Source organism: Perca fluviatilis, chromosome 1, assembly GCF_010015445.1.
Source record: "Perca fluviatilis chromosome 1, GENO_Pfluv_1.0, whole genome shotgun sequence".
NCBI lineage: Eukaryota > Metazoa > Chordata > Actinopteri > Perciformes > Percidae > Perca > Perca fluviatilis.
Window position 1 is genome coordinate 3,276,425 of NC_053112.1, and position 12,438 is coordinate 3,288,862.

At 38.3% G+C, this 12,438-nt stretch overlaps 1 protein-coding gene across 1 annotated transcript; it reads right to left on the reverse strand.

Moving 5' to 3' along the window:
* Positions 1-3,001: 3,001 nt before the first annotated feature.
* Positions 3,002-9,833, reverse strand: LOC120550828 (CD209 antigen-like protein E). The gene is made up of 7 exons (XM_039787747.1): positions 9,595-9,833; positions 9,324-9,425; positions 8,487-8,555; positions 8,321-8,383; positions 6,772-6,914; positions 5,477-5,598; positions 3,002-3,840 (listed from the first exon to the last, which is right to left on the reverse strand). Exons 1-7 carry the CDS (start codon positions 9,743-9,745, stop codon positions 3,708-3,710), a joined length of 783 nt encoding a protein of 260 aa, XP_039643681.1. The 5' UTR covers positions 9,746-9,833; the 3' UTR covers positions 3,002-3,707.
* Between the last annotated feature and the right edge of the window lie 2,605 nt (positions 9,834-12,438).

Genomic DNA, 12,438 nt, shown 5'->3' on the forward strand with positions numbered 1-12,438 from the left:
AGAGACATGTGGTCTGTGTGCGGCAGTACATGAAGTGGCAAGTTTGCCACTGATGCATATACAGCTAATACCTTGTGTTTTGTCCTTGCAGAGCCTAAAGGGTTAACGACTTCAAAGGCATCCTGGTAGAGTACTAGCTTGAGGCATGATGGGTTTTGACCAAAAAAATAATTTGATTTAAACAGCTTACTATCACTTATGTCACACAGAACATCAGCAGGAGGCTCAGTAGAAGGGGCTCTTCTGATTTCTGCCACAGATCAGACTCTAGCAGACATCTCAAAGTCTCTCTTAAAGGCACATAATAGGCAAACCTATCTTTTCTGTTTTCATCTCTCCCTAAAAATATTTTCTTTGGTTCCACATAGTTGAAGGCTTTTTTAAAGGTCTGAGCTCTGGAGTACACTGTCCTCAATGGCCCGGTATGACATGCAGAAAACAGATCATAGCTTTTGACAGACTCGCAGACTTTGTTGATGTCCTCCTCTGATAATGATGTGTCATCTTTTAATAGTGATGCAAGTTTACCCAAAATGTATGTCTGTCCCAACTCATGTATGTTCTGCATTTCCTCCACAATGTTCTGTATGGTTGAAGCAGGCAGTAGAAACTGACCCTGCAATTTTAAGTAGAATTGTGAAACGTTTCTCAGAAAAAGATCACAGAATTCAGGGGACATTTCCATGTTATCTTCATCTGTAATAGGCCGTGCAGCAGGCTCAGAAATCAAGGGTACAAAGTCATCTGATGTGGTTGGAACAGATGATGATTGACATGCAGACTCTCTATATAAATCACCAATGCTGCTGTCTGAAAACTCTCTGTGTTTACGTGACATGTGGGCAGTAAAAGATGATTTAACTCTAAAGGTATTTGTGCATCCTCTTACTGGACAAGTGACCACGTGTCCTTCCACAATATGGCTCTTCAGATGAGCTATTAACTCTTTAGAGTTTTGACACTGACGTTCACACATCGCCATTGCACATGTAAACGCAGAAACCACCGCCACACCAGTGACATGGGTAACTTTAGGGGCAGAGTGTCTTCGGTAAAAATGAGCCTTAAACGCGCCATACCGTGTGTGTGTCTGCTTGCAGTCTGCTTCAATACACCGAAAGAAACAACGTGGCTCATTCCGATGCAGTTTACAATGAAGCACGTAGCCCCTTGATGACTGAACTACCTTACCACAGAAATTACAGGTTAACATATCTCCATGTACTTGGGTAATTCCTCCCTAGCAAATTAAGCACGCCAAACACAGAAGCTAATCAAGAGCAATGCTTCCCTCGCCACAGTAATGCAAACTAAATTCACAACCTCACTCATAAAAACGAACTCCTAAAATTATCTATAAAAGCTGGGCTGGTGGGTTTTTATAACAGAGATAACTTGAAGTTGCATGTACTCACCTCACCTCGAATTAATTGTAAGCTGCCAGGATGTCTACAAATTCCGAAGATGCTGTGGTCCAAGCAGCTAAAAATGGCGCCAATACGAGTTCAAAACTGCGTCCGTTTGCGAAGCCAACAAGTCTCCTGCAAGAAAAAAAAAAAGCGCGCGGCACACAGCTCAGCAGCGTCATTTTCAGGTGCCGTCATCCCGCAATGTAATGTCGCTCTTTGTTTGTTTAGGAGGAGGTTTGATCAGAAGTCACGTCTGCAGACCGCTGCAGCCACGTCTTGCCTTGCTTCCCTTTTTTGGGTGAAATGGTTCGCTCATACTGCACAATGTTGCTACCAGAAAACATTTTTTCTCTGCAATTCGAACGTAAAACGTCTGTACACAGTTTACCAGCAGCCAATCAACAGCGATCACACAAACTCAAAATTTAAGGCGGACCCACTTAAGGTGGTCTGATAATATGGCGTGAAACAACATCAAGTTGTTTTAAAATAATAATTAAAAAAGATTATTGAAATAAATTTGATTCACAACCATGAACTTTATTTTAAACATCTTCTTTTGCTGTGGATTTTTTTTTATCAGAAGGTTAACAATGATATACCGCAGGCCTAACTTTTAATCTGTATATCAGTATCTGAATTTTAAAATAAAAAATACTATCAATTTTATTGTCTTTTACTGCTGATATTTGCCTTTTTTATGGTATTTACTGGTTGTATTACGGTGGACCCTATTTTTTAACATCTTGCTTCTGTAAAAATGAATGTTTTTATTTGCTTAAAAATCTACAGATTTATACTGTGAATTCCAATGTGCACAAGCCCAAAAGATGTAGTTTTACTCAAATAATACCGTAAAATCTAAGGTTTTCAGACATTTTCAACATTACAATATTTAATTGTAAAATGTATGCATATTTATTTGTTTTCACAGAAAATATTTATAATTTCAACATTTTATTACAGTGAAAAACAAAGTTTTATCCAGTCTCACAATTAACGGTTATTCAATCTATTTAATACAGTAAAAGGAAGTTTTTGGTTTTACGCTCCATTACCGTTGGAATTTGACGGTGTTTTGCTGTATATTTTACTGACTTTTTTTACAGTGGTAGACATGAGATAATAGGAAATGTGTGGGTGCAGAGTGTATCTTGAGCTTTCTTTGGCAGCTGCAAAGTTTCCCCACTTCCTCTTTCTGTAGCATTTCTAGACAGTTGAACAACACAGTCCTTTATTCTGAACCTGTGAACCTCCTTTGACCCATTGGCTTTCTGCGGCCTCTAACTATGGCACTTCTAAGTAAAAAGGTCTAGGTGTGATAATGTCTCATCATCATCTTAATCCTACAGCCTGAAAATACCGTCTTAAAGACATTAGGTCAAACCAAAATACATGCAGTGTCTGGCACGATAAGATAACACGAAAATAGTTTCCCGTTTGCTAACTTTAAAAGCATAATTCATAATCATAAAATGTTCCATTACACAGGCTACAAAAGAATAAGATACAAATACAAGAATAATAGCTGCAGCGTAAGAAATGAATAATGATTTGCAAAACTCAGGAAAAATCCAAGGCACTCTCATTAGAAAAATCAAAAAGCCTTTATTGTTATGGTTTAGTCATCTTAAACCTTTAAAAACAACTCCGACGTGTTTCGCCACACAAGCCTTCGTCAACAATTTTTAAAAACAGGAAAAGACTTTCTTATAAGCTTTCAAACCACCAATCAGAAGCCGGCTGGTTTATGGTTGTAGAATTATACAAAGACCACTAGATGGCTAGTGGCCTGCAGTTTGTCAATCCAGAAACTTTCTCTTTGGTTTAGTTGTTTTTACCTGTCCCCTTTCGTTATTGACAGGGGTATATGATCAATCCCACAGGCCTGTACGGTAGATGGGTCACTATAATGGTGTTCCCTGTAGTGCCTCGCCATGGAATAGTTCATGTTGCCTGTGCGGATTGCATATTTATGTTGAGCCAATCTGTCCTGCAGACGTCTCTTTGTTCTTCCTATATAAAACACTTTGGAGTCAGGGCATTCCAGTCTATATATAACAAATACAGTGTTACAGTTTATGAAATGATTAATGGTAAATAGTTTTTGAGATACAACATCACCAACGGTTTTGGTCTGTAATACATTTGTACAATGATTGTAGTGTTGACATTTGTAAGACCCTTTAGGCTTAGGTCCCAACCACATTTGTGGCCTTCTGGTTTCAAATGGCTGCAGACCAGTCTGATTTGACAAAGCTGATCCCAACACTACACACCCCTCTGTCATCACAGAATTCAGAGAATCTTTTTCTCACAGATCCACTTCTTATAGTCATTAAATCTTCTTTGTGTCCACTTTCCTTGTTGATCGCAGCATGTTGCAGCGTTAAAGTTACCACCATTGTGAAGCAGTCCTGATGCCCAGAACCTGTCAGAGAAAGAAAATGTCCTTTTATTAAACAGGGAAGAAACTCCTGATTGGTATTCGTTAAAAGTAAACTGTTGAATTTCACATAACATATTTATATTATCTGTTATTACAGTTTTTTACAATCACTTTGCTACTAATTTCAGAACCTTGATGTCATTTTTCAAAACTCTAGACACAAAACTCAAAACAGTCATCACTTGTAACACAGGCTGCAAAACATTGCATTGTGCATCCATATCTTTAAATAAATCTTGCACTTGCACAATCATTGGTTCAAAAAAATAATTTATTGTGAAATACCATTGAAACATTACTTTAGATCACCCACACACAAGCTACCCATAGTTTCACTGGGTCATCGTTCGTACAATCATTAAATATTGTAGTACAAAATAGGTGATACATATTTCATTATGGTACTACATGTAAATACATCCCTTTAAAAGTACTGCAGTATTAGAGAGAATACTACAGACACAGTGGAGTCATTGAAGAAAATCTGAAATGTATGAAAAAAAATACAGTACAATCACAACACAGGTTTATTTGAATAATTATAAAAAATAATTAGGTAGGAAATGGAAAAGAAAAGACTGTAGTACTGTAAAACATCAAATGCAGTGTTCTCAACTTTGTACTGTAAAAAGCAAAACAAAGGAGTGATTACTGTATTCTACATCTTCATCAACTCTGTCTTGTGGATTTGGCCACAGGTTCTCATCTACATCGCAATGGATGTTTTCATTAGCCAAACATCTTGGACGTATATACGTATATATACACAGTACATTATATATAAAGTATATACTGTAAAGTATATATCTCAATCATCAGTAACGAGTTGGCAGAATTGGACAAGCAGTTCCAAGGGCCTGCATCCATACAGTGCAATACTGTCAATACTGTAAATAGTCTGGCAGGTGGTACATGGGACCATAGAAACAGTGTCTGATAAACAGTAGTACATTACAGTAAAGGTGGTACATGGGACCATAGAAACAGTATCTGATAAACCGTAGTACATTACAGTAAAGAAGGATGATGAAATATTACATCCATAGATAATGTAGTGTAATTGGTTCATGCTCCACGCTAGTTGGTGACAATGAATATCATTATCTTGAAACTTTCATGATCTAAACATGGAATATTGTTTGTCTGTTTCCATACAACTATGCATTAAGAGTAATGCAACAGTTACTCATCATTTTGAGCAATTGTATTGATTGATAGAATAGACAATCATCTGAAATGTAATGTGTGAATTACTTTTTGAAATTGTAGTACTTTGATGTTAAGTTGTGTCATATTGAACGGATGATCTTTGTTAAATGAACAAATGCTCTTTGGTTTATGTGTATTGTATCCAAGCAATTGAAAAAAGTGTTAGAGTTCTCTTTCTCTCCCTCTCTCTCTCCCTCTCTCATCTCTCCCTCCCTCCATCTCTCTCTCTCTCTCCCTTCCTCCCTCTGTCTCTCACTCCCTCTATATCTCCCTCCATCTCTCTCTCTCAAACACTAATTGGAAATAGCAGCTTTAATTCAGCATCCTTCTATTTAAAACACTTTTTTTAGTGACAAACAGTGACTTTGATGGAATTGTGATTAAAATAAAAACCTTTAAAATGTCTCACGTTTCTGTCAGCGGTGATCCGTCGACCCATTTCCATTCTCCTGGGTTCTGTTCTCCTTGGCTCTGTTCCTTCTGTAGACCAATCCAGTACTGTCCATCCTTACTCAGCTCAGTTACAAACTTCTAGAAGTTGAGAAGAGACAACAATCATTTCTCTGTTCATAGTTCAGCATTTCTGTTGTAATGAGGTAATCTTGTGACTACATCTGAAGGAAAGAGAAAATGTATTGCAAGAAAAAAATCCCCCCATGATGCATGAATCAGAAACACTAATCATACACAAATAACCAACCATAGTTTCAATAGAACAACAACAAACAACATGGAACATCTTGACAAACAGTTAGACTGTAGTTTTAGTTTTTGTCACTTTGACATTCAGCCTCAACAAACAGAAGAGGGATCCTTCGGTCCACCACACACTGAGGACTGGACTCAACAGCAGGACAGGAAAAACACATTAGTAATGGAGGGAAGTGAAGAAAGACATTTATAATCAGCAGAGAAACAGAGAATGCATGAGGAACAGCACCGTTAGTGCTCATAAGACAGGTAACATTTCAAGTTTTTTTTCAAACATTGTTTTTCAAAAATGATATTATATTTTATAGTTAGTTAGTTAGTTATGTTTTATTTCTGTGTCATGCCAAACATTTTGGCCCATCCCACATGGGATTACAAGACACCACAAATTTATTTATTTAACAAACATCTTCCTGTCGCATATACAAATCATTCAGAGAAATACATATATACAAATACATACATATACACACATATACACATACACATATGTATATACACGTACACACATACCACACACAAACAACAAATTCTCATCTACAATTCATCTCCATAAAGAGCTTTTTTCCTCTTCTCCCAAGCTTTATCTAGATAATTGGCTAATTTATATGTTTCATATGTGAACAGCCATCTCAGTCTTTGAGCATCATCCATATTTACCAAATCAATATCTGCTTTTATCCTACAAAACAAAAAATCGTGCTGTTCACAATAAAAAGGACAATAGAAAACAAAATGGAACTCATTTTCTATATCATTCAGACAACACATAGGACAGATCCGTTTTTTCTCTTCTACATTAACATAACGTCCTGTTTCAATAGTCAAAGGCAAAACACCAGATCTCACTTGAGCACATAAAGATCTTTGCCTTTTTGACAAATTATATACAACATAATTCTCAGTGCCATATTCGGGTTTTATCATCACAAATATAAATATTTCCATTGAATTTCTTTTTCTCTAAAATCACTCAGAAACAAACACACTAACCTGTTCCTCTTCGTTGTTTATGACGACCAGATGTGCTCCTCTCTGCTCACAGTCATCTCTACGTCCATACCAATAGTCCTCCTTCTTAGATTTAAAGTAACAACTGCATCCAAAACCCGTCCATCCGTCAGGACACAGCTTCTCTTAAAGTCAAACAAATGTAGTTTCAATATTTAAAGATCTTTCTTGCCTCTGTCATGTTTCCCTGTCAGGATGTTTACTCTGTAAATACTTCAAATTTACATCTGATTTGTAAGTGACCGTCTCTAACAGAAATATTCACATCATCAGCAACACAGATTAACAGCATGAAACAGTTTAATCAACGGTAAATACACAATCAAGTTCTACGATGTAAATGTTTATAATACAGGTGTTGTTATATGGTACAGGGAATGGTGGACCCAAATTCAGGAGAGCAGGCGGAAGATTCATTGCTTGTCGATTTATTGAACACAAAAACCAGGGCACATAACAAAGGAATCCAAAAATGCAAAAATGAACAACACCAGGAGTCCAAACTGAGGCAGGCAAATACAAAGTCCAGAATGCAAAAGGGAAAAAGAGCAGGATACAAAAACGGGAGCCCAGAGACCGCAGGGAAGACTAACGTATAACAACCCGTTCTTATTCCGAACTCGTAAAATAAGGACGGTTGGACAGTGGCTGTCAGTGTCTGATGCAACGAAAAAGGCGCCCTTCATGTTGCCCAGCATGTTTGTGTAACGCACCGGGGAGAGCAGCAGTTATATAGGATTTAGCGAGTAGTATGTAAGGGCAAATTCCCACGTAAGGAGGTTGGTTGGGGTGGTGGATGGGTCAACCCCAGGACTTTCACCCAGGAGACCGGGTTCGCGTCCCGCTTGTGTCTCTTGTTGTAGTCGTTTTTTTCTTTCTGACCCGTTCTTCCCGCGTGTCACAGAACCATACGCCCACCCATGACCTTTTCCTTAACATAACTGTGTCAAAAGGGAAGGCAATAGTCCCGACCAAGCACGTTTACTTTTAACGCTAAAGGGACGGAAATAGTCCCGGCAATAGTGCCGTCAATGGTCCTGACCAAGCGCGTTTACTTAAAGCGCTAAAGGAGACTTTTAGCGTCAATGAGAACGACAAATGCACCTGACCAAGCATCCATATTTTATGAGATGGGTGTGAGAACGTGTTGCATATTAACACTGAGACTGGAACACACTAGCTGGAACAAACACAAAATGATCTGACACAGGACAAGGGGAACACAAAGTATACTAAATACACATGGTAACAAGGTAACAAGAGGCAGGTGACACGAGGGCTGGGAAACAGGTGAGAAACATCAGGCAATCACAAGAGCTGGAAAACACAGGAAGTAAAACTAGACTAGACAGAACAGAAAATCAGATTATCACAATGAACAGGAAACCAAACCTAATACAAAAAAGACAGAAGATTACACACTCACAATGAGACAAGACATAGAATCAAAATACTAGATCAGAATTAGAACAGAAAACAAAACAAAATACCGAAACCATAACAGGTGTTTACTGTTTTTAAACTTTCTCACCTTTAATTCTGCACTTCAGCTCCTTTACTTCATCCTGTAACTGACTTTTTTCGACGGATATGTCTTCAGATAAACAGTAATAGATGAAAGTTAGACAGTTTGAGATTATTTATAGACAGTGTGAAGTTTGATCCTGTGTGTTATGGTGATTTGAAACCTTTCTTACTGGAAACTTTCCTCTGGATCTGTCTGTAGTTGGTGCTCAGTTGGTCGTATCTGGTCTGCAGCAACGTGACTGAAATATAAGGTTTAAGGCTTTAGTGATTGATTCGCTCTCTGGTGTTGCAGCAGCACGTGACAGAAATAAGAACAGTTACACAGAGAAAGGTAATAATTAAAATAAAATAAGAATTGTATAAAATTTAAAACTATAAAAGCAAAAAGACTCTGGTGAAAACCACAACAAAATAAGAAACAGACCAACAACAGTGAATCATTCTGCTTTAAACTAAAGACTGGAATAAGTAACATCCTGCATACAATGAAATATCACTTTGACTATTTCAAACTGGAATTTAGTTATTTGGTGTAATAACAGGGAAACAGTAACACACAGGGAAAGAATTGAAAAAATAAAACAGGAAAAACTACAACTTAAAACCACAACCATGACAATATTAAGTGTGAAAAAGAACCAAAACAAGCTCTGTTTTAGCACCTGTCACTTTAACACCCCTGCCAAAATAAAACAGTCTGCTCTGATTGGCTTATGAAAAAGAATAGTTAGTGGTTAAGCCGTGGGTGGAGATACTTAGATGGGGGCTGTATTTTCTAATGAGCCTGCATGAGAAAGAGGAAGGTGAGTTAAAAGTGAATAGCTTGTTGAATCGCATGTTTTATGATCTAGGCAACCTACAAAAACCTGACTGGGTTGTCTTATTTCACAGTTGGGATTGGTAGGCACTCCAAATACCCAAACGTATTTGCAAAAGCACTGAAAACGTATTTCATGATATTTCTCCTTTAAGATACGACAGTTTGTATTAAAAACATAATTACTCACAGCGAATGAAGAGTCCAGCCAATACCAGAAGATAAAACCCTCCCAGAGCCACTGCAGTAGCTCTGAAGCTCCTTCTGTTGCTGGCTGCAGGACTGTGTGGTCCTACAGAGACAAAATACATCCAGAACATGTTTTATTGTTTGTTTGAAGTTTGAACGATAAGAATCATGACTCACAAGGCTGCAGATTACATCACCAAGACACCTGATAAACACTCACAGTGAATGTGAATGAACTCCCCCTTTTACAACAATCATCATTTCAGACTTACTGGCTCTTTGTGGCTCGAGTTCAGCGTAATCCTCTTCATCCTCTAAGATCTCCACCTGCTTCTCCTCTTCCTCTCCGCTGTTCTCTTCAACGTTTCTGTTATATCTCACATTCAAGCTCAAACGTGGCGCAGCGACAGTATCTGCAGCCATCTTGACAAACTGAACTGAACCTATTCTTAGGAACACTGTCTGCCTTTAAGTTGAGCAATCATTTAACACAGGAAGTGGTAGCAGCACAAACTACTAAGACAGGTTCACACACAAATTCCTTTGTTACTGTTAGACAAAAAGTCCCACTTAACTTAAAAAGTTGACTCAGATATAGGCATTCAGTCTTTTGGGAATCAGTATAATGAAACCCTTCAGATAAACCTTATAATAGTATATTAAAGTTAAGTAAAGCTAATCAAATAAAAATGTTTCTTCTTGATTGTTAAAAAGAGGAAATAACCACACAGTGACTGAATTTACACATGCCTCTCTCTGTGTGCCGCGTTTTTTATTAGACACAAAAACTGTGACCCCAGTTTTTGGGTTTTTTTTTTTGAAAAAAAAAAAAAAGAAGGTTTTAATTTTTTTTCTTTACAAAAAAAAAAAAAAAACACAACACCCCCCCCCCCCCCCCCCCCCCCCCCCCCACCTTCTCCCTTTTTTTTTCTCTTTTTATTTTTTTTTTATTAATACTTTATCCCCCCCTCTCCACAAAACAAAAAACAAACAAAACAAAACAAAAAACACAAAAAAAACACAAAAAAAAAAAAAAAAAAAAAAAAAACACAAAAAAAAAAAAAACAGGAACTGTGAAATCAGGCGTGTAGTCAGTAATGGGCCAGTGCGGCACTGGCCCACCCACTTTACTCACTGGCCCATCAAGCCAGTTATAAAAAAATATTCAAATGTATGTGAAAAAAGAAATAATAACAAAACAAGTTGTGTGTGTTTAATATGTCTTCTCTTTTGATTAAAACAAAACTGTTTAAACCATGGAATAAGAATCAAACGATTAGGAAGCCTTTGAACGTAGGTGGTTGCTATGGTAACAACACGCAGACTCTTCGGGATGCGAATTTACGAATCCCACTATGGCCATGCCAATACCCCCCCTTTAATAGGCAAGGCAAGGCAGCTTTATTTATATAGCACATTTCAGCAACAGGGCAATTTGAAGTGCTTAAAGAGCAACATTAACTAGAACTACTATTACTATTACTACCTATTACTTTGGCCGAGATATGCTAAAGTTCGTGTTTTGTGGCTAGCTACGAAAATTATTTTGCTTGTAAATTGCGAATGGTGTAATGTAGCAAAATTCTCTGGATAACTTTAGGTCAGGTCCGTATAAAGATGCTACCAACCAAGTTTCATGCCAATAGCTCGCACGGCCTAGGAGGAGATAGAAAAAGTTTGTTTTGCGCATTGCGCGATATTGCAAAAAAATTCTTAGCGCAAATGGGCGTGACATATATCATCAGATTCAGATGGATTCAAGGAAAACGTGGATATAAGGGTTTCTAATCTACGATGTAGACTGTGGGAGTTATAGGCAAAAACACGTTTTACGTCATTATAGCGCCACCTAGTGGTCCATGTTTGTAATTTTTGGTAGGTAAGTTCCGTGAACCATTGTACATCTACACTGTAAATTTTAAGTTGCTCACATTAGTGTAAGTGGTGAATCCAAACCTGGGTCCCATAGGCCACGCCCACTTTGACGAATCAGTACCCCACTGTAGACGTGGCCTCAGGAGTGGGTCAAGATGGTACACTCAAAATTTCGTAAAAATTGGATGAGCCATTCATCAGATATAAACCTTTTTGTACTTGTAGCGCCCCCTAGTGGCCAATTTTTGTAAAACTGGTTGGGGAGCCTTAGAGGGTCATGACAAACAAGAATCTAAAGATTTGCAATGATACCATTTATTTTGGCCGAGATATGGCAACGTTTGTGTCTTCGTAGCTAGCTACACAAATTTGTTTGTGCGTAATTTATGCAATTTTCATCCGACAAAAATTCTTTTGATAAATTTTTGTCAGGTCGGTCTGGAGATGCTACGTACCAAGCAGTCTAGGCAGAAATGGGTGTGGCCTATATCAGGAGATTCATCTGAATTGAGGGAACGTGAGGATATGTATATTTTTAATGTGTGATGTACGGTTTGGGAGTTATAAGGCCAAACATGTTTTTTTCTGCTATAGCGCCACCTAGTGGAGTAAGTGGCTGAATTTTTTTGTCCAAGGTCCCTGCAGGGATCTGGACCAGTCCTGAAGACGGCACCCCCCTCTCCAGATATGCAGAGCAAAAAAAACTGATCACTGCTTTTCCCTGTTTAGTTCTGACTCTGGGGACAACAAGTAGACCTGTCCCAGACGACCTGAGAGGTCTGGGTGGTTCATAGCGTAGTAGCAGATCAGAAATGTAATCCGGCCCTAAACCGTTTAGTGATTAATAAACAGGCAAAAGTATTTTGAAATCAATTCTTTGAGTCACTGGAAGCCAGTGTAAAGACTTCAGAACTGGAGTGATGTTATCCACTTTCCTGGTCTTAGTGAGGACTCGAGCTGCAGCGTTCTGAATCAGCTGCAGCTGTCTGATTGATTTTTTAGGGAGACCTGTAAAGATACTGTGTGAAATATAAAGTTCACATTTGGGGGTTAAAGAACACGACAGGACGTTCCAGCGATGTATTCTGGACAGCCCTAATACATGAATGAATCTAGATAAAGAAGAGATGTGTCTGGTGTCTGTTCCAGGTGTCAGGCCAGTGTGCAGCGGAGGAACGCCCGCGTACGACGTGGCGGTGAACTCCGGCTGCAATGACATGGTGTCTCTGCTGGCTGCTCGG

Coding starts and splice junctions, on each gene's coding strand:
- LOC120550828 (XM_039787747.1), bottom strand. CDS start 9,745: ATGGCTGCAGATACTGTCGCTGCGCCACGTTTGAGCTTGAATGTGAGA. Junction 8,556..9,323: donor GGCTGGACTCTTCATTCGCT/GTGAGTAATTAT, acceptor CTTATATTTCAG/TCACGTTGCTGCAGACCAGA. Junction 3,841..5,476: donor GGATCACCGCTGACAGAAAC/GTGAGACATTTT, acceptor TTTCTCTGACAG/GTTCTGGGCATCAGGACTGC.